At 39.4% G+C, this 22,885-nt stretch overlaps 1 protein-coding gene across 1 annotated transcript; it reads right to left on the bottom strand.

The window, feature by feature from the left end:
• Nucleotides 1-14,414: 14,414 nt before the first annotated feature.
• Nucleotides 14,415-21,660, bottom strand: LOC112911081 (mitotic spindle assembly checkpoint protein MAD2A). Its single transcript, XM_025987448.2, has 5 exons — nt 21,396-21,660; nt 20,405-20,551; nt 17,273-17,393; nt 16,212-16,315; nt 14,415-15,284 (listed from the first exon to the last, which is right to left on the bottom strand). Exons 1-5 carry the CDS (start codon nt 21,466-21,468, stop codon nt 15,112-15,114), a joined length of 618 nt encoding a protein of 205 aa, XP_025843233.2. The 5' UTR covers nt 21,469-21,660; the 3' UTR covers nt 14,415-15,111.
• Between the last annotated feature and the right edge of the window lie 1,225 nt (nt 21,661-22,885).

The following is a 22,885-nucleotide window of genomic DNA, read 5'->3' as shown; positions in this document are numbered from 1 at the left end:
TGAAAAATAACTTTAGTATTCTAATGAATATCAAAAATGATAAAGTTCCATTTGACTTCAATTCTTGTGAACACAAGTTTCTAGTGTATGAAAGAAGTGACAAAAATCCCCAATTTTCACTATTATTAACATCTTGTACAACTGGAGAAATAGAATTTCTTTGTGAAGAAACATTTAATTCCCCTCATTATTATGCACAAGCCAAAATTCACTAATTCTGACCGAAAAAACAGGTAGAAATTAATCAACTATTTATTCAATTTCTGTTAAATTCTGTAGTGTCAACCTAAAGTGAGAGAGTCTCCAGCTGATGCCTGAGGGAGAGCTGAGGTAAAATGGAACCTGGGCCACCCTACACCCTTTTTATGGCTAATTGGAAAAATTAGGCACTAAACTCAGATTATTAATTTGAATAGATTGATTGAGGGTATTGATTCCTCCATGTAAGAGCAAGGCATGACAGGGATGAAATATGTTTGTTATTTCAGGGGCTATTCCTTTTTAGTTGTTTCCTTCTAGAAAAAAAAAAGGCAATTTTTTTCATATTAACAGTGATCATAAATATACCCAAATATTTACTATGGGAATGATCTCATAGTAGTTTTCTAAAGATTGTGACAAGCATTAAGTGCTGCTTGCTACTGCTATGGATGAAATTGTGTCTCCCTCCCACTGCTTTCCTGCCTTCTTACCATAAAGCCCTCTCTGCCAGTATCATCATGTTTGGAGATAGAGCTGCTTTGTTTTTTGTTTTTTGTTTTTTTTGATATAGAGCTTTTGAAGGTAATTAAGTTTAAATGGGATCATCAAGGTAAGGTCCTAATCCAATAAGATGGATGGCCTTGTAAGAAGCAGGAGAGATCTGTATGTGTGTACATACATGCATTGAGGAAATGCCTTGGGGTACACAGTGAGAAGGCAGCCATGTGCAAGCAGAAAAAGAGCTCTCACCAGAACCTGACCTGATGATATCCCGAACTTGGAATTCTAAAAATCTGTGTTCTCTCTATATCAAAGACCTTGGCTTAAAAATGCAATTCAAATGCCTGAAATCACTTACATTTCTAATATTCCCAATGTATATATAAAGTATATAAGATAATATTTTGGGAGCTGAGTCTCTTTCAAAGAACATTAACAAATAAATTGATAAAGATTTTGTCACATAAAAACTCTTGAGTAGACATAAGGACATATCTCAAAAGCAATATGTGAAAGATGAAAAATGTTCAACTTGTTTTGTCATAATGAACCATTTGAAATAAAAATTCAGCCCTTCAATAGATGCAACTCTCTAGTGGAAAAAGAACACTGTCTTTATATAAAATCTTTTTAGCAGAACATCGTAGGCTCTGTAAAACCCGCTGAGAGGTAAGCAGCACCCAGGACAATAAATGGTTCTAGTAAGAAAAGGAAAGTCTTCTCCTCTCCCTAAATGCTATAATAATTACAAAGATAAAAAAAAAAAGAAGAAGAAGAAGAAGAACTGTATTCCCCTTATAAATTGAATATGAGTGGTCTGTAAGGTCCTAACAACCAGGAAATGAGTTTGCTATTTGTTAGCATGTCTCTTGGGCTAAGGATGGAAGGGTACAACATGGTATGGGAGGAAGAACATGGCCTTGGATGAAGGCAGGCCTGGGTTGGAATCTCTTGCATTATTTCCCTTTGTATGACTGGACCATTTCTGAGAATTCCCCTGTCCCCATTTTCATCTCTGCAACCTGTGGATGATAAAAAATACTGGCCTCAGAGGGCTGTGAGAAAATTTTTATTTATTCATGAGAGATACACAGAGAAAAGCAGAGACATAGGCAGAGGTTGAAGCAGGCTCCCTGTGAGGAACCTGATGTGGGACTCGATCCCAGGACCCAGGGATCATGACCTGACCCAAAGGCAGATGCTCAATCACTGAGAAACCCAGGTGGGTGAGGCATCTGTGATGTTCCTAGTATGGTTTCCAGCATGCATCCCACATATTTTGGTCTCCCATATTCACCTTGGTTAAATAAGGATAACGGTAACTAGTCTGCATTTTTAAAATAATGACTTGGCCCTCTATCAGGAGGAGTAGAGTCTTTCATATGGACCTCATGCCAAGGTCTGGACATTCTTTTTCTCTTTGTCCTCCTTATGATATCACCACCTTCAAGGTTACATCTATGGGCAATTTCCCTAATCTCAAATATATTTTACTACTATCTTTGCCTCTGATTTTTTTTGATAGCTATACATCCTTCATTTTTCAATTCACTAAGTGTTCTGATTTATTTCTTACCAAGCAGATTGGAGTTCATTGTTCACTCAACGTAAAGGAAGGGTTGATTTCAATAATGAAAGAATCTAGGTGTTCATGGAATGTTCTATGAAATTCAGGAAAAAAGAGAGAATAGAAATGGTAGCACCACATAGTGAATAAAAGCCTGTGCTTTGAAATAAATAGACCTAGGGGGATCCCTGGGTGGCTCAGCGGTTTGGCACCTGACTTTGGCCCAGGGCACGATCCTGGAGTCCCGGGATCGAGTCCCACGTCGGGCTCCTGGCATGGAGCCTGCTTCTCCCTCTGCCTATGTCTCTGCCTCTCTCTCTCTCTCTCTCTCTCTCTCTGTCTATCATAAATAAATAAATAAACAAACAAACAAATAAATAAATCTTTAAAAAAAAAAAAAGAAATAAATAGACCTAATTTCAAATGTAGAGTCTGTCAATTACTAATATGGTAACCTGGGCAGAGCCATTAGACCTCTGAGCATCAAGGTTCTCCAAAATAAAAATAATCTGATCTCGCAGGGTAGTTGTAAGGTTGGACAAAATTAGGTACATAAAGTTTTTTAGCATATTATCTGACATGTAGTAAGCCCCTCATAAATTATTAATGTAACTCAGATGAGTATAGCATTTTGCCAAATTATTACTAGCATGTCTTACCTATGACATGGCATAACTGGGATCTAGGGTGAAGGCAGTAAAAAAAAGAGGGGGTTAGTTTTTTCTCATGACCAAAAAACTTCTTGATATTTTGTTTGTGGGAGTCTTCTTTGTCTTCCATGTTTTGTGAATAATGCAAACAGAGATGGAGTAAGTAAACAGGTGCCCTTCCATGACCTGCTCCCAGACGTTTATTGAGCAATTATGTTCTAGACTGGATATTTGATGCATTTGTGTTCAGGGTTGAGAGGAAAGTGCACACAGTCGATTCTTTCTCCTACATTCCATCTGTCTGCTCCATCTTTTTTTTTTATAATTTTTTTAAATTTTTATTTATGATAGTCACAGAGAGAGAGAGAGAGAGAGAGAGGCAGAGACACAGGCAGAGGGAGAAGCAGGCTCCATGCCCTGGGAGCCCGACGTGGGATTCGATCCCGGGTCTCCAGGATCGCGCCCTGGGCCAAAGGCAGGCGCCAAACCGCTGCGCCACCCAGGGATCCCTCCATCTTTTTTTTTTTTTTTTTTTAAGATTTATTTATTTATTCTTTATTCTTTATTGTTATGAGAAACACAGAGAGGAGAGAGAAGCAGAGACACAGGCAGAGGGAGAAGCAGCCCCCCTGCAGAGAGCCTGATGTGGGACACGATCCCAGGTCTCCAGGATCACACCCTGGCCTAAAGGCAGCGCTAAACCCCTGAGCCACCTGGGCTACCCTGCTCCATCTTTCTTTTTTACTAAACTGTTAAGGTAGAGCCTCGATACCATCCATCAGGACTATTGCCTCCCCTAACTAGTCTCCCTGCTTCCACTCTTGCTTACCCATCCATCTATTATCTACCAACAGTCAGAATAATTTGCTAGGAATATAAATCAGATTTGGTCAGTCCCCTGGGTAAAAATCCTTTGGCAAAATATTTCCACTTTTTTACCATGGCCTGTGAAGACCCTGTGTGACTAGACCCTTGAACACAATATCATATCTGATAGCATGGCCCACGCTCTAGGCTCTAGTCAAATCAGTCTTCCCTGAGCCCCTCTCTCTGAGGGGTCAGATTGTACCCACATAGGCTTGCAAGTCCCTCAGCCTCGATGGCTCAGGCACATTGTCTGGGAATGTGGCTGCTTCTCCTCTCATAGATTTGGTTTTAATGCTTCACCTCAGAGAGGCCCTCCTAGACTATTCCTCTCTAATTATGTTCCCACCCTCTCTGCACAGCCCCCATCCACCTTCTATCAGCAACACTAATCATTATCATTCCCCCTCTTATTTTTATCATTTGTAAGTCCCATGCAGGAGAGACACTGGCCTGTCACATTGTCAATTGTATTTGCTGCAGGGACATGACACAAAACAAGACCTCCAGAAGTACTCATGGAATGAAGGACTCAAGCATTGGCAAACACAAAAGGAAAAAAAAAAGTAATGTTTTCTTATAGTAAGGGTTAATGAAGAAAGAGAAATTAAGGAGTCAATCCCATTTACAATTGCACCCAAAATCATAAGATACCCAGGAATAAACCTAACCAAAGAGGTAAAGGATCTATACCCTAAAAACTATAGAACGCTTCTGAAAGAAATTGAGGAAGACACAAAAAGATGGAAAAATATTCCATGCTCATGGATTGGCAGAATTAATATTGTGAAAATGTCAATGTTACCCAGGGCAATTTACACATTTAATGCAATCCCTATCAAAATACCATGGACTTTCTTGGTAGAAAGTCCACTTTTTCAGAGTTAGAACAAATTATTTTAAGATTTGTGTGGAATCAGAAAAGACCCCGAATAGCCAGGGGAATTTTAAGAAAGAAAACCATAGCTGGGGGCATCACAATGCCAGATTTCAGGTTGTACTACAAAGCTGTGATCATCAAGACAGTGTGGTACTGGCACAGAAACAGACACATAGATCAATGGAACAGAATAGAGAATCCAGGAATGGGCCCTCAACTCTATGGTCAACTAATATTCAACAAAGGAGGAAAGACTATCCACTGAAAGAAAGACAGTCTCTTCAATAAATGGTGCTGGGAAAATTGGACATCCACATGCAGAAGAATGAAACTAGACCACTCTCTTTCACCATACACAAAGATAAACTCAAAATGGATGAGAGATCTAAATGTGAGACAAGAGTCCATCAAAATCATAGAAGAGAACACAGGCAACACCCTCTTTGAACTCGGCCACAGTAACTTTTTGCAAGATACATCCACAAAGGCAAAAGAAACAAAAGCAAAAATGAACTATTGGGACTTCATCAAGATAAGAAGCTTTTGCACAGCAAAGGATACAGTCAACAAAACTAAAAGACAACCTACAGAATGGGAGAAGATATTTGCAAATGACGTATCAGATAAAGGGCTAGTTTCCAAGATCTATAAAGAACTTATTAAACTCAACACCAAAGAAACAAACAATCCAATCATGAAATGGGCAAAAGACATGAAGAGAAATCTCACAGAGGAAGACATGGACATGGCCAACATGCACATGAGAAAATGCTCTGCATCACTTGCCATCAGGGAAATACAAATCAAAACCACAATGAGATACCACCTCACAGCAGTGAGAATGGGGAAAATTAACAAGGCAGGAAACAACAAATGTTGGAGAGGATGCGGAGAAAAGGGAACCCTCTTACACTGTTGGTGGGAATGTGAACTGGTGCAGCCACTCTGGAAAACTGTGTGGAGGTTCCTCAAAGAGTTAAAAATAGACCTGCCCTACGACCCAGCAATTGCACTGTTGGGAATTTACCCCAAAGATTCAGATGCAATGAAACGTCGGGACACCTGCACCCCGATGTTTTTATCAGCAATGGCCACAATAGCCAAACTGTGGAAGGAGCCTCGGTGTCCATCAACAGATGAATGGAGAAAGAAGATGTGGTTTATGTATACAATGGAATATTACTCAGCAATTAGAAACGACAAATACCCACCATTTGCTTCAACGTGGATGGAACTGGAGGGTATTATGCTGAGTGAAATAAGTCAATCAGAGAAGGACCGTGTATGTTCTCATTCATTTGGGGAATATGAATAATAGTGAAAGGGAATATAAAGGAAGGGAAAAGAAATGTTGGGAAATATCAGGAAGGGAGACAGAACATAAAGACTCCTAACTCGGGAAAATGAACTAGGGGTGGTGGAAGGGGAGGAGGGCGGGTGTTGGAGGGGAATGGGTGACGGGCACTGAGGTGGACACTTGACGGGATGAGCACTGGGTGTTTTTCTGTATGTTGGTAAATTGAACACCAATAAAAATTAATTAAAAAAAAAAAAGAAAGAAGTTTAATACCACAGTGGAAAATCATGCTACCAGTGCTGATGAACCTTTTTCATCACTTGCATATATGGGAAAAAGACCCTGAAAATTTAGAATAAACCGAAAAAAAAGGGGGGGGGGTGCAAGTGGTGCAAGTGGAACAGATATTATAACAGTAGACTCCTGAGGAAAACAAGTAAGAGAACGGAAAAAAAAAAAATTAAGAAAACAAAATCAACTAACATCTTCAGAGTCAAGAAGCCAAAAAGAGGTGGCTATGAAATAAGAACAAAGGCAGATAAAGATTTCTTGTATATTAAAGGTATCATCGACCAAATTGAATTTAAAAGAAAGTCTTGAAGATTGAGTTCAAGGAATCCCATTTGACCTTGACACTTGGAACATTCATCTTTCAGTTTTAATGACCTAAGGTTACCCTTTTTTTCTCAATAAATAGAGCTATTTAGTCCTTCAGTAAGGAGTAATTTAATCATTGGAATAACGGAAATGCTATTTTAATTTGTAGAATCAACATACAAACAAAGCTTGGAAGACAACAACTGTAAAAGAGAATCTGACTAATATTAACACTGATAATATGAAACAATGGAAGTCTGAATATTAAAGCAGCAGGGAGATATGGAGGATAATGTCACAGATTTTTCTCACCTATTTATTTATATAGCAAGAAATCAATTATATACCGTCTAAAATTGATGTAACAAAATAGAGTTTAAGTATACTCTTTAAAATGATAATCATCAGAAATATCAAGGCAATGTAACTGGAAAAACATAGACATGGATGGATCAAAGAAATAAGTTTCTCATCTTCCAATAGATGCTATCTAAAGTTGATAAACAAGATAAAAGAAGAAGTGCAAGTATTAACATATATTTCAGAGGTATTGTGATAACCACCAGGAGAACAGAAAATACTTAAAAATAGGGAGCTGGAAATGAGTTGGGGAACAAGTTCAAGCTGAGAATTTACTTTTCACTTGTTATCACTCTGTACTGCTGGATTTTTAAAACATGTGTATGTATTAACTTTAAGTATAAAAGTTAAAATTTTCTTTTTACTTTTTTTTTTTCAAAACCAACTCAACTTTTTGCAGCTGCAGTTCTTGGCACCACTTCCTTCCCAGCTGCAATCTCTCTCCTTACACCAGTGGTCCAATCCTACAGAGATAGGAAGGAGTAAAAGAGACTAGAAAAGTTTCTGTCCTGAAATTTAAGTTTTTTGGAATCTTTTTGGTTTGTGCTCAGGTTCTATCTTTTCAATGGTGCAAATCTTTGGAATACTAACTTTTGACTACTTTAATCTGTGATATCTAGAATCTCCTGAAAGTTTTGCTAAACTTTGTTATCCTTCTTTTACTTCTTGACAAAAGACTAATCCTGACTCATTGCCTCTTACTGTGATCACAGTATTTTATTTTCTTAGAATCTTGATTCTGGCCAACTACTGCTTTGCCTGGCCCAACTCAACCTGCCTAGGTAGGAATGAAATGTCTATGGAAGAGATGACAATTATCATTTTCAGAATAAATAAAATGTCATATATTAGTAAGCTAAACATAGTACTAAGGGAGTAGGGTGATGTTCATTATCCCATTCCTCATGCGTTTACAGAGGAGAGTATACTTCACTGTTCTGGAGAGAACAGACTTGGAAGAATTTGGGAGTAGAAGTTTTCTCTAGACTTGTGGTCTCACAATCTTGTACCAAAGTAGCCAAAACATGAGACACAAGACACAAGGAAATGAAGAAACCAGAATATCTATCTACATTTTTGAAGAAGGCTATAATGTCTCAAATGTCACTCTCTGAGAGAAAGTAGGTAATATATATGGAAGACCCCTGCACACATCACCAAAACAAAACAATAACAACAGCAAAAGCAAAGGAGTACCTATATTAAACATGTGGAAGCACAACTATTGATGGGAACTTTCTGCTCGGTCATACAGATTCACAGGCTGTGGATTCAGTGCTGGTGCAGCTGGCTGGCTTGCCACCAGACTGAGACCAGGTCCTCGCTGTCTCCAGCATAGGTGCTACTAAGTTATCTGCTATGCTTTTTGGCCGATAGCAGTGTCAGATGACATTACATATTCACTTAATTGGAGTACCACAGTTTTGTTTGTGACAACTTCTATAGTGGAGATGCAGTTTCTTTTGTGACTGCTGACCCCTTGAAGACTAGAACTAATTAGAGATTTGAACCAATTTTGAAGAGGCTGAAGAAGCTATACCATTCCTGTGAAATCCCAGGACACAGCTGCAGCTGTAGGAACCTTGGCTCTGAGTAAAAGCCTCTGGCTGACACTGAGCCAATTGTATAAAATGGAGAGTGAGAGCATTTGGACTTTAATTTCTATGAGCTTTTATTTGCAAGGGGATTTAGTTTGTGGGGAAGTTGAGTAATAAAAATGAGTTTCATATTGTTCAAATTTGGGACATTTTAATATTGATACAGTTCTCTGTGTTCATTTCATAAAGTCTGGTGAGCTATTTTGGACAACATGACTGGGTATAATTAGTGATAAGAAATAGAATCAGAAAAAAAAAAGATATAGAATCAGAGAGAGAACTTTCAGCTTAGTACTATCTGACTCTTGGTGCTAGTCTTTTGTGGGCAAAAAGCAAAATGCCCTTCAAGCAATTCCAGAAGGACTCTGTGTAGGGAGAAGCAGACTTGGGGACTGTGTGAGCACAGCAGCACTGTGAGCATGCACCACTCGGCTGAGAGGGACAGCTGCCCTGGTCCCCTTCTGATGCCTGAGTACAAAGGGTTATGACATTGTTTCTCAGCCTTCCATCATGTGTGAACTGCCTTCATGACTTTTCTACAAAAAGTGACATGTTTTTAAGTATTCAGCGTGGACTTTAGAATCTTTGCTCAGGGTAATATGTGTTAAAACATGTTAGGAAAAAAAAAACAGGTATCTTTCTGACTACAGATGAAAATATACATAATTACTAAAACTGAAAAAACAAAAGCCTCGGAGTATGCTACTTAAAACAACTTACATGATGCCAGTGGAACCCACAATGTAATATAGTAAAAAAATTAAAAAGCTGGCAAATATTAGGAGGGATGCATGTTATTCTCCTCTTCAGGATTCTACTCCAATCCTGATGACAGAACATGGTTTTGGAGAAGAGATTTGGAGTCGCTGTCTTCACTTTCTCATACCATCCCAAGCAACGTAGAACAGACCTTTTTAAGACCTATAGCAGCTGTGTAAAGCTTTTGTACTTAAAGAGTTTCTTGGTCCCCTATTGGAGTGGGCTTGAGTGAGGACAAATGCAGTTGTCTGGCCATCCCATGGCTTGTTTATGGAGGTGCAGTAGCAAACCCTATTTTTGCAAAAGGTCTAAGCTTCTACCCAGCTTTACTAGGGAACCCTATGATTTGGATGATAACATACATCTCAATTGCCTTCTATCACCCCTCTTTCTCAAACTGGTTCCAACCCATAAAGAAGCCCAAATTCCAACACAGCATGTAGTTACAAAAACAAGTGAAAGAATGAGAGAAGAAAATGTTGATGGAAGAAAATGCATGCTGCTATTATACAGCAAAATACTATGCATATATAAACATTTAATGATAGCTTATTTTGAAAAAGTGTTTTTTAAAAAATTAATGCAACTCGATACTCAAATAGTGTTGAGTCCTCCTTCCCCAACTTGCTGGTAGAGTCATGTAGTATTCCAGTCTTTCTGGCTGAGACCCTGCAACTGGAGCAGGGCACCTTCCCCTGTTGCCTAGATTCTGAAAACCAGTGAGAAAGAATATTGGTCTTGGGGTCGGGCCTGGTGCTAGACCCTGCATGTCTGAAGTTCAGCAAATTACCTAGCCTTCCTGAGTCTCAGGTTTTATACATGTAAAATGGGAACAATACCCCCCTCTAGGGTTGTTGTGAGGATTAAGTAATAATGCATGTGAGTGACACTGCCATTCCGAAAGAAATTCAGATCCATGTCTAGGTATCCACTGGGTATGTCCATAACTAGATAGTTTTTGAAGAGGTTTGAGATCTTTCCCTTGCATGGAAGTGGAGCATGAGTGGTTGTGCTTATACTCAGAGGCTTTTTATAGCACATATAAAATGCCAAAACAATAAAGATTTTGATCTCATGTGTTCCTTTGTGCAAACAAGCTTGCATAGCAAAATGGTGTAAACACAGATGAAAATGGACTTCATACAAATAAATGAAATTATGTTTCTCTAGTATAAAAATGGACCAAATGGTAAGAGCACAAAAATAGGTGAAATGGTAACATAAACTGACTTGTGTAATCAGAGGGTAAATTCTTGATATTTTCCTCTCTAAGCTTTTTCTAATAGTTTTGTTTGTAAGGCTACAATGTTTTTGCCAGATTGGAAGAGGATTGTCAACTCTAATGAAGATTAAGTAGCTTTCCCAACTAGATTTTTTTTTTTAAAATAAGCATCAGTTAATGCTGCTGGCTTTCAAAGCCATAATCATGAAGAATGGAAAGATCTTTAAAGATCTGCTCTTAGAGACTCCTAACTCTGGGAAACGAACAAGGGGTAGTGGAAGGGGAGGGGGAAGGGGATGGGGTGACTGGGTGACGTGCACTGAGGGGGGCACTTGACAGGATGAGCACTGGGTGTTATGCTCTATGTTGGCAAATTGAACTACAATAAAAAATAAATTTAAAAAATAAAAAATACAGATCTGCTCTAAGAAGATGTAACTAATAAAATTTGAAATTTAGCAGCATTTCTATTCCATAGTTATTCCAACACACAAGTTTTTATCATGGTTACACTGAACAAAAATAACTTAAAACAGAACTTTACATATTTAATAAAAAGATAAAGATATTATTATTTACAACTTTAGCAAAAAATTAATTCCCTAAAGAGTAACAGGTTATTTAATGAACAATTCTTTTGACTGGTTGGGAAAGTGTTTCACCACTGCTCACAAATTCACATTTGATTTATTCCTTGAACAATATAGATAAGTTACAGGATTAAGTCCTCTGTCTTTTGGTTCCTGCCATTAATTGGTTAAAGTCATCTGAGGACAGTGTAAATATAATGCTCCCAAAGAAACCTGGAAATGGAAAGTAAATAGAAAGTAATTTGTTATGGACATTCAATTGCTAAAAGGATGTGAAAGGGTAGGAGCCATTAGGAAAGATGAAGAAACACTTCTTTTGATGTGCTTGCTGAGGAGCCAAATGAGCTTCTTGATCATGGACAGAAGAGACCATCTAAAGTTTAAAAAATGTAGAGCTGTTTGTGAGTCCATTGATCCTGCAATTCTACTTGTGCACTAAAGCAGGAAAATTAAATATTACCTAGCCAATATAGGTGCTGTGTTTTCTTCCTCTGATGTCTTTTTATTTTTGTAGCCAGAAATCCCAATGTTAATTTCCAATAGGAAAAGCTGAATATTAAAGTTAAAAGTTCACCTTAATTTGAATATTGTAGCATTAGTGACATCTGGTGGAAAACGAGTTACAGTGTAGCATTATTTAGGTATTCTGATCTTTCCTGTATAATATCATTTTCATCAGATTTTCACACAGCCCTCTCCTCAGGTCCATGGGAAGAGTGTACTTTCTGGCCCCACTGAAGTTTGGCTTAGCCTTAAGACTTACCTGCATCAGTAGAATATGGGCAAAAATGTCAGTGTGAAAGTTCTGAAGATAAGCTTTAAGAGTCCTGGTGAGGCATTGCCCCTTCAATGATAGAACGAGACATGTGCCCTGCAGACTTGCATGAGAAGAAGACAAGCACTCCAGGTAACCCACAGACTTCCAGGGGAAAAAAAATTGTTATTCTATGGTTGTTTGCTGCAAAAGCCAATTAATACATGAGACTATTACACACCTCTGTGTGAACTCCCATGGATGCTTGACTCCTCTCTTCAATTGATGACACTGGGAGAAGAATCCTGGAGACATGTGGTTCAGTCCCTTCTGGGGCTCTATTTCAGACCCTGATAGGCCCAGCCGGAACACGTTTCCATTCCTCTACCTATGGTAAGCAAAGCTGAGCCAAGAGTCCAGGGCAGGCCCATCAGACTCTCTTAGAATCTTGGTTTCTCTGTTTAAAATGGTGTGGAAGTCATGTAGGGCTTTTTTTTTTCTTCCAAATTTTTATTTAAATCTTAGTTAACATATAGTGTAATATTGGTTTCAGGAGTAGAATTTAGTGATTCATCATTACATATAATACTAACTGTTCATAGGTCATTCGCAATTCTTGCATCTGTTGGTTTAAATATCTTTCTCTTAACGTGGACTTCAAGGTATAGGAAAAGAGGGCAGGACAAGTTTAGTTGGGGCCATAGGCCAAAGCTTTTCCAATTGAGCTTTGCCAATAAAGCTCATAGCTTGGCTCCAACTCAACTCCAATATATGTACTAGTAGGAGTCACTAGTGTTATAAGCCACAAATTATAAATGGTAATATTAGGATCGTTTAATTTGGCGAATAAAAACAACTGACAGAAATTTAAGTATTATCAGTGATCTATTAAAGTTGCTACTGGTGAATGTTTTTCAGGGAACGACCACATTATTTCTGGTTATTTAGCAGAGGCATTTAGTGTTTCCTAAAGCAGTTACTGCTTTCTAAAAAGAATTTCAAACTTTTGTCCCAAAAGTAGGACCAGAATTTTTAACTCTTCATATTTTTACTGAACTTCCAGTTCTGCTTTCCTTCTCAACCTAATGTTTCATGTTTAGAGGTTACAAACAGCCCAGAATTTATTTTTTTGATGTTTTTTGAAGAATTTATTTTAAATTCAATTAATTAACATATAGTGTATTACTAGTTTCAGAGGTAGAATTTAAGAGGTTTTGGATATAACACCCAGTGCTCATGACATCACCTGCCCTCCTTCATGCCCATCCCCCAGCTACCCTATTTCCCCAACCTCCTCCCATCCTGTGACCCTATTTGTTTCCTATGATTGAGTCCCTTTTTTCCTCCCTCTCTGTTTTCATCTTCTTTAGTTTTCCTTCCCTTCCCAGATGTCCATCTGTTTTGCTTCTTTAATTCCACATAGGAGTGAAACCATATGGTAATTTTCTTTCCTGACTGACTTATTTCAATTAACATGATACCCTCTAGTTCTATCCCAGTCTTTGCAAATGGCAAGATCTATCTATCTATCTATCTATCTATCTATCTGTAGATCTCACATATTCTTTATTCATTCATCTGTCCAAGGACATCATGGCTCCTCCCACAGTTTAACAGCCCAGAATTTAAAAGTTTTAATCTTGCTAGTGTCCACTTTGTAACATACCTCATGTTTGGAAAACCAGACTCTAGACCATACCTTAATTCAACATATTTTTCATTTCTGCAGAACTACTTTTCTTATTCAGGAAAAAGACATGTGGGTGGACCTCAATTAGATAGCTTCAACAATTCTCAAGTCAATGGGCTTTCACAATAGCATTCACTATACCTGTCATCAAATACTGGCACTTATTTGTCTTGCAATGAGAGAATTGCCCTTTATTCTTAACAAGCAGGCAACTGGATCAGAGAGATTAGATTACTCAGGTGAAAAAACAAAGACAAATACATAATGAGATAAACCTGTGTAGTAACTGCCTGGAAGCTTGCCATCTATTTTCCTCTCCATATCTCAAGCTTCAGAAAGACCAGGACTTTGTTTCATTCATCCTAATACTTGGCACTTTTACAGGTGCTCACTTTGTAATTTCTGAATGAGTGATACAGGCTATGTGTTTTTACTTTATAGTGAAGGTTAATGAGTTAATTCATATAAAAAGCTTAGAACAGTGTCTGATACTAAGCACTTAATTACATAACAAGGTAACATTTAGAATAGAGATTAGAAAAGACTTCAGAAGTTTGCCTTAAACTGATCCTTAAAAAATAAGGAAAACTAGGCTGGCAATAAGGCTAAGAGCATAGAAAAGTTCTCCAGTCCACTACATGCTAAAATGAATTAATTCCAAATGACATGTATTATTTTATACAGAGAATGATGCTTATTTTAAGTCTAAGGTTATAAGATTAAAGGGATATAATCAAAGCTTGTCCATTAAATTGAAAGTACCTCCAGATTTATTCAAGTTTGTATCTTTAGGCCTTGGTAGGCACAAGATATTATTTGCTATACTGAATCCATTCTATTGTAAGTGTTAATACCACACCAATATAAACATATTTTAAGACAAATTTTAAACATACATATTTAACTTTATTTCACCATCATTTAAAGCTTGATTTTATAAAATATAAAAAAAAAATTAAGAGTTCTGTATCACAGGAATTTAAACAGTGGGAATATACATAGCTTTGTAGGTTCGAGTTCTACAACAAATTAAAATCAAATAATTGGAAATGTTTTCAATATGGAAAATATACAAATGAGATAAATGGCAGAGACCTATTATGAGCAATGTTTCATTACTTGCAGATTATCATTAGATAATTTCAGAATCTAAACAAAGACTCTCAATATTCAGACTTCTTTTGCTGTATTTTACATTTAATATCTCCCTGCCTATATTCCAGAGTCAAAGTACTTAACCAAAAGGTCTGATTTAAGAAGGCATTTAGCTTTATGGCAAGAGTTATCCATCTACAGTTACCACTTTCAAGGAATTGACAACAATGCTGATGTGATCTGCTAGTTCCCTTTTGAACAACGTGCAATAATTTATGCCAACCCTGTATAAAGTCATACAGGTAACAAAAAAAATGGAACAATTATGCACAGTTCAATAGATGTATGTTAAGTTTTCCCAGTCTAAAAATTAACCAGTGAAACAAAATTTATCAAAATTTATCAACTACAGTTGATATAACTATAGTTGACTTGGTTTTAGGAAAACTGCATCTGAGAACTACAAGTACATCACTGTCCTTATCCTCAGTCATTGGTGGGAATTTTATAGGCCACCATGCTATTTACTTTGTGGATAGTAGTAGTAAATGAACGAAGACGGACTTCCTCAGAATTGGTAATAAACTGTGGTCCCGACTCTTCCCATTTTTCAGGTACAACCAAATCTTTGTCTGTATAAATCAGTAGGTCAAATGAACCTGAATTGGGGATAAGATCATTAAAGTACAATTATTTTTTGAAAGGTACAACTATCCTTCCTGTCTCCCTCACATATGAGCCACCTATCACGTCAGAAAAGCTAGTTTAGCTTGATCTCTAATCAGTTATATTAGCTAATTGCTTTTCTTCAATGGAAATTTTAGTACAGAAAATACTGTACTCCTTTTTACTTAATGAAAAACTCGAAAAAAAAAAAAAACTTTTTTTTTTTTCTTCAAAGAGAAAAGCCATTAAAGATATTTGCAGAAAGTATATAATTAATCATGAGACAGCATGAATCTAAGCCAGAGAAAGAGAACATCTTGGTTCTGTGACCATTGTATCCCAATGCCCAGTACCGTGTCAGGCATACAGTAGGCATTTAGGGTATATCTGATGAATGAAGGAGTAACTAAGTTAGAAAAGAAAGACACAGGGATCCCTGGGTGGCGCAGCGGTTTGGCGCCTGCCTTTGGCCCAGGGCGCGATCCTGGAGACCCGGGATCGAGTCCCACATCGGGCTCCGGGTGCATGGAGCCTGCTTCTCCCTCCGCCTGTGTCTCTGCCTCTCTCTCTCTCTCTGTGACTATCATAAATAAATAAATAAAAATTAAAAAAAAAAAAAAAAGAAAAGAAAGACACAGTTATACCTGTAAGTCTTAATTATATACAAGGAAATGTGTAGAAAATAAAATGGAAGAAATTACATCAAAATATTCAGGAGTACTGTAGAAAACTTTCATTCTTTCCCTTTTCAGCACTTGTAAATAAAATGCAACCAGCATTACTTTAGATTCATGACATTTTTCTCACTTGTATACCATGACATGGATAATTAAGAAAAAATTAAACAAAACTGTTCTTAAAGTAATAGCTTAGTCTTTCCACAACAAATCTGAACCAACGTGAAGTCATATAATACTTACAAGAGACTTCCAACAGTGGCAGAAACGTCACGGTAGCTGTGATCTGTCGGATTACGGAGCGGATCTCATCCTGGATAGCCTTCTGAGACTTTTCTCTGGGTGTGCTACCGAGGAAACCAAATGAGTTGATTCATTTTAAGTTTTAACAAGTTATTTAAAACTGGTAAGATTGTTTGATTAAATGCTTCAAAACTCAAATTAAGTAATGCATTCAAAAGTTTTTAAAAAAAAACGATTATAATTTCATTTATTATTCCAGTATTTAAGGCTGATCTTAGTATCAGGTCATTAAATAACAGCTGACTAGAAAACCTGCCAAGTGCTTCAAGTCAGGAAACATTCAGCATATTGTAAAACAAAGATAACAAGTAATACCTAAGATCTTTAATTGGCATAATCATTTTGGCATTTTTAGTAAATACCTAAATGTCTAATTCTGTAGTGCTTCAAATAAGATGTTATATCAAGTTATTTTTATAATTAAACTCTTTCTAAAATAGACCAAAGGCTTCAGGAACTACATTTCATTATGAGAGTTCTGAGTTTACAGGTAAGCATGCCTAGGACAATGCTAAGAATTAGCATATAATGAGGGGCATTTCCCATCCAGAGGACCTAAGAACTTCAGTTAAGAGTGTCTTAGGAAGTTCATATCATTAAATGAAATACAGTAGAGCTGCAAAATAAGCTAGTAGAAAGTCTAGGATAATACTTCATGGTTAAAAGTACCTTGACACAATTCATTAAATGGCCCACCTAATGCATCATGTGTAGCTTACATATAGCACCATAAATACTAAAGGTTGAAATTTATAGATTTTAGACTAAGGGCAATTATGTTAAAAGTACACTATACAAGTCCATAATAGGCACAACTCTTTTGTGACCATAGTTTGTGAGTCTAATTCTTCTCCACGGGAGATGAAAGATCGAATCTAACATAGTTAGAAACAAACTACTTATACAAAACTATTTCAATATAGTTAGAACTCATTTACTCAAGAAAACAAGTTTTGGGGAAAAAAATCTATGAAAGTGGAAGCAATTTAATTCATACTTACTTGTCATCTTTTGCAGTCTTGTCGCACTCAATATCAAACTGCCACCTTTCAAGGACTTCACCGCTTTCAATATTTGAGATGACTACCACCAGTTTCTGAACTGAACACTTGTATAACCAATCTGCAATGCATAACAAGGCATCTTTTTTGGTTCACTGCATTACAAAGTAACTCTCTTCCCAGGTCTCACTTTCTACCCTTAGCAAATTCCTACCACTGGTATTTTGGAACTCCTCCAACCTGTACAGAAAACTTGCCTCATAATAACTTAGCTCCTGTTTTCCAATTCTCAGTATCTGTACCAGATGTAGTTAGTACTGAATGCTAAGGACAGAGTAGTGAACATGCAGTATACTCTAATCCAAGGTAAACTGCAGAAGATGAGCATTGACCTAATCACTGCAGTAATAAATGTAAAATTTTAATTGTAATAAATGCTAAGAAGGTACAATATGTGATCCAATGAGAGAATATAGGAAAATTTGACTCAGGGAATTCTCACTTGACTTCAATTCTAAATAAATACCATTAAATATGCAAAAGGATACAGAAAATGGTACAGGTCTTAAATACTGAAAAGCGAAAAGTATCTGACCAAAGGATTGAAAGGGTAATACAAATACAGTTAAGAAAGGGAGAATGAACAAGGTCGGTTTGTGCAAGATACATAGGGGTCAGACCACACAAGGCCACATGGACTAAATTTAAGAACTTATACTTCAAGAACCAGGGAAGTCATTACTTTGTATAGGGTATGATGTGATTAAACTTATATTTCAGACTATGCTTTTGCCTGTGATGTGTGGAAAGTAGAGTGGAAGTAAAGAGAGGATCTAGGGATGCTAAATGATTACCTCAAGCAAGAGGTACTGAAGGCTTATAGAAGGATAAATTGATAGAGATAGAGAAGTATAGGTAGAGTCCAGAGATTTTGTGGTTAAAATTGTTAAGATTTATTGGATACTAATGAAACTAAGGAAGAGGAAATAGGGATAGTTCCCAACTTTCTGGTTTATACCACTGGTTGGAAGGTTGATCCGTTCACTGAGAGAAAGAGAATGGAAATGAGACATGATGCTTACAGTTTTTTTTTTTAAGGTTTTTTCTTCATTTTTTAAAAAAGATTTTATGTATTTATTCATGAGAGACAGAGAGAGATTGAGAGAGAGAGGGAGGGAGGCAGAGACACAGGCAGAGGGGGAAGCAGGCTCCATGCAGGGAGCCTGATGTGGGACTCGATCCCGGTTCTCCGGGATCATGCCCTGGGCTGAAGGCAGCGCTAAACCGCTGAGCCACCCGGGCTGCCCTAAGGTTTTATTTCTATTTCTATTTTTATATCTACACGCAATGTGGAGCTGGAACTAACAACCCAAGATCAAGAGTTGCATGCTCTACTGACTGAGCCAGCCAGGACCCCCTTAAATTTAGTTTTCAAGTATCACTAGGATAGCCACATGTGGATATCAAGGGAGCCACTTACTATATGAGCAAAGAGAAGACTTGGGTTGGATGTATGTTTGTGAGTCAACTACACAAAGATTGTTAGTGAAGTTATGTATGTGTCAGAAATCATCTTAGAGATTATAATAAGAGGGCCTCATAATGAGCCCTGAATTAATCTTGGAACTTGGGATAATATACTCAAGAATACACAGCTGTTGTTTTTTTTCAAGAGACAAAAACAATCTTGTAATATTTAGGGCTTGTGGGCCACCTAGGTCTCTTGCGTAGTCTTTTAAAAACTAGCTTTTAAAAATCTGAAAACATTCTTAGTTTGCAGGTAGTACAAAAATAGGCAACTTGCTGGATATGGGCAGTCAGTCTTGCTGACCCCTTGACAAAAATCAACTTTTTCTCAATTTTGCTCTGAAAAGGAAGAGATTGGGTAGTCACTTAAAGATCTGGGGTGGGTGGAAATTTTTTTCTTTTAAAACTGAAGACAGATGAAACCAATGAAAATATCTCAAAACAAAGAAGTCAGAAATACCAGAGAAGAACTAGGGTAAAGTCCTTAGGAAGGCTAGAGTGATGGGGATTCAAAGAGATCGAACAATTTGCCTCTAAGAAGAGCAATTCCTCCATTCTAACTAAAATAAAAGGGACAAATTAAATCGGAAGGTCTAAACACAACTGAGGTGAAATGTCATCAGTGTAGTCTTAAAGGAGACAACCTAAAATCAGTAGCTTAGGCAGGGCTTGCTTCTTCATCAAATTAAGGTGACATAGATTCTTAGGTACTTCTACGTTTCAGGCTAAGTAATCTGAGTATAGCCCTGGGTGATTTAGCCCTGAAGATGATAAAAATACAGTTAATAGAATTTAAAAAATAAAGCCCCTTGAAACAGAAAATACATATATGACTCAGGAATTAAAAAAAAATTACTGTAATGTTTTTTTGGAACTAGTTTTGGAAGGTCAAATGAGGAGCCAGGGAGAAACATCCTATAACACAGAAAAATTAGAAGTGAGAATCCTAAGTAGAGAAAAACATGGGGGGGAGAAAAGAATAGATGGAGAACAAGTATTCATTCAACAGGTATTCAGTAATTTCTTGAGCTAAGAAAAACAGTGAGTGTTCAGATAGAAATGGCTAACTTACAGGCAGGATTTTAACAAAGACAAATGAAGACAGTAAGACATTAAAAAACTTTATTGGGTACTCTATTAGTAGTATTTTTTTTTTAAGTTTAGTTCCCAGGCTGGATCCAATTTCATTTTATCTTAAAATAATGATGGTTTTAAACTCTAGGCAGCTATAGAAAATATATCATGTTAAAAATATATAGTGGATTTCTCTCCAATAATAAACATCATCATAGTTATGTAAAATTCCAACTTGTTCCACCTGGCTACACGAACTGCAAAAATCACTTCAAAGGGAGTTGATAGAGATTGTTTTGTGAAGCCAGATCAGATTCCTAACATCAACGTATTTAACCCGCTCAAAATGTGGTAGGGAAGAGTGGACTTTCTTTCAACTTATTATTTGCTTCCTTCAATTGAGAATCACTGTATGAGATTGCAGTGTTTTACACCTCTTTGTATAGTGCTGAAAAATGAACACCAAGATGCCAGAAAGTACGGGTCCAAGAAGGCCTGCAGAACTCAAAATGGTTTTCAACAATTAAATACCTTTCAGTTGTTCCACTACATTATTTAGGTATTTTATGAGCTCAGGATCAGTTGTTACAAGCAAGGTGAGTCCGTATTTCTGCACTCTGGTAAAGGTTTCAGGTGGATATATGCCACGCTGATATAAAATGCTGTTGATGCCAAATGCTGAAAACAAAAGGAATGTTAAAGTCATTTTCACTTTGTAACTCTGGAAAATAAAACCTATTTAGATGTGGCTGCGGTTTCATTCCTGGTTTCAAACTGAAAAAGCCTAAACGTGCGTTTGTGGGTGTCTTGCTGAAAGTGGAGTAGGTGAAAAGTGCCACTGAAAATCCTTAAAAATGTTGCTTCGAAGTAAAAAGAACACGATACCTGCGTTTATGCGGAAATAAAAGTGCCAACTGCATTAACCTAGTGTCAAAGTAGAGCTACAAGCTCACGGTAATGCAAGCCCCAATTCAGGTTATGTGATCACAGGGTGTCGAAATAGGCTTTTGCGTCTGGATTAGCAATTGACTGATTAACCGGTCCAATGCTCCAGAGCAAGCCTCTCCCTCACTTTTCCCTCCTCTTCTCCTGCCAGAGTCTATCAGAGGGTACAAACATGGCCTGGTCCAGGACAGAGTTCCCTAAATCCAGTCCATCGCCGGTCAGTACCGGGATCAAAGCTGGGTGGATGGGCTGTGCCAAATGTACTGGGGCTCCACCCGGCTCGAGGTGGGGCTAGGGCCGGGCTGGGAAGCGTGTCGGATCCGCAGTGTAAAGCAAGGCTGCTGGGGAGGGGCCGCAGCGCCAGGCAGGCCTCGGCAGCACCTGGGCTTCCCGCTGCCCCAGGAGCCAGGCGCCCGGGGGTGGCGCCTGCCTCCGCCTCTTCCTAGATTAGATTCTCCAGCCCGGCGGGGGCTGGAGCAGACAGACCGGCCCCCACCCCGCCCCCGCCCCGCCCCCGCCTCCGTGGCCGCCGGGCCTCCGCTCTTCCCGCCCTCTGGCCTGCGGGAGCGGGACTTACAGAAGAACTCGGCCACGATGTCCGCGCTCCCGCGCAGGGTGATGCCTTGCTCCCGGGAGAGCTGCAGCGCCATGGCCAGGCCTAGGGACGAGCGAGCGGCTGCTACCGGCAGCGGCGACGCCACAGCCTCCAACGGAAGTTCCCCGCCACTCGTTTCAAAAGGAAGGACGCGGCACGCCAGGGGCCCTCCGCGCAGGCGCGACGAGCCTCCCGGCAGGCCCAGCGCCAGTCTCCTCGCTCGCCGGAGAGGGGCGCCTCGCGCAGGCGCAGTGGGTAGGCGTGGTCAGGCACTTCCGGGTTGTCGGGCTCCGAAAGGTCCCGTGGGGCCCCTGTGATTGCGGTCGCCGGGACGCAGCTGAGGCGAGAGGACCGCAAAACCTGGTTTTGACGCCCGCTCCCGAGGCCTGCGGAGTGAGCGCAGAGGATCCCAGCTCGTCAGTTTCAAAGCTATTTTCAAAGTGATGTGAACGCGCCAGTTGCATCTTAACGTGGCCCCGGGACCCCGCCCACTCCCTAGTGGGCGATTGAAACTTTTGCTTAGATGCTTTGGGAGTCGGTCAAGAAACCGCGCGTGGCGGTCCAGCCACAGCTTGAGAAGGCCTGCTGACTATGCGGGCGCAGCTTTTAAGAAACTGGGGGCAGACCCGGCAGCTCAGCGGTTTGGCGCCTGCCTTTGGCCCAGGGCGCGATCCTGGAGACCCGGGACCGAGTCCCACGTCGGGCTCCCTGCATGGAGCCTGCTTCTTCCTCTGCCTGGGTCCCTGCCTCCCTCCCTCCCTCTCTCTCTCTCTCTCTCTCTCTCTCTCTCTCCTCTCCATGTATTCTCATGAATAAATTAATAAAATCTTACAAAAAAAAAAAGAAATTGGGGGGCGGCCCTGGTGGCCCAGCAGTTGGCCACCGCCTTCACCCCAGATGTGACCCTGGAGACCAGGGATGGAGTCTCTCCAGCCCTAATCCCTAAAGCCTAAACCCTAACCCTAACTCTAAATCCTGGACCTGGTGAATCTGGTCCCCATCTGGGCCTCACCCAGTCCTGGTGACTCGGGTCGTCATTTGGACTTCATTGGGACCTGGTTACTCTGTTCCACACCTGAGCCTCACCTGGACATGATGACTCTGGAACCCCTCTGGGCCTCACCCTGACCTGATGACTCTGGTCCCCATCTGGATGTCACCTGGACCAGGTGATTCTGGTACCCCTCTGGGCCTCAACCAGACCTGGTGACTCTGGGCCTCAACTGGGCCTCATCTGGACCTGGTGACTCTGGTCCCTACCTGGGCATCATTGGGACATGGTTACTCTATTCCCCACTGGGACTCACCTGGACCTGGTAACTCTGGTCCTCACTTTGGCCTCTTCTGTACCTGGTGACTCTGGCCCCACCTGGGCCTCATCTGGAACTGGTGACTCTGATCCTCAGCATGGCCTCACCTGACCTGGTGACTGTGGTTCCCACCAGGACCTCACCTGGACCTCATGTCTCTGG

The sequence above is a fragment of the Vulpes vulpes genome, chromosome 5 (genome assembly GCF_048418805.1).
Source record: "Vulpes vulpes isolate BD-2025 chromosome 5, VulVul3, whole genome shotgun sequence".
NCBI classification, from domain to species: Eukaryota; Metazoa; Chordata; class Mammalia; order Carnivora; family Canidae; genus Vulpes; species Vulpes vulpes.
The sequence above is the reverse complement of the archived record's forward strand: the minus strand, read 5'-3'. Positions and strand labels throughout refer to the sequence as shown.

Bases quoted from the DNA above. Each gene is read 5' to 3' on its own strand.
- LOC112911081 (XM_025987448.2), bottom strand. From the start codon at position 21,468: ATGGCGCTGCAGCTCTCCCGGGAGCAAGGCATCACCCTGCGCGGGAGC. The intron at 20,552-21,395 runs GTAAGTCCCGCT...TTTTGTTTTCAG, and splicing joins CATCGTGGCCGAGTTCTTCT to CATTTGGCATCAACAGCATT. The intron at 15,285-16,211 runs GTAAGTATTATA...TCCCCAATTCAG, and splicing joins GCCACTGTTGGAAGTCTCTT to GTTCATTTGACCTACTGATT.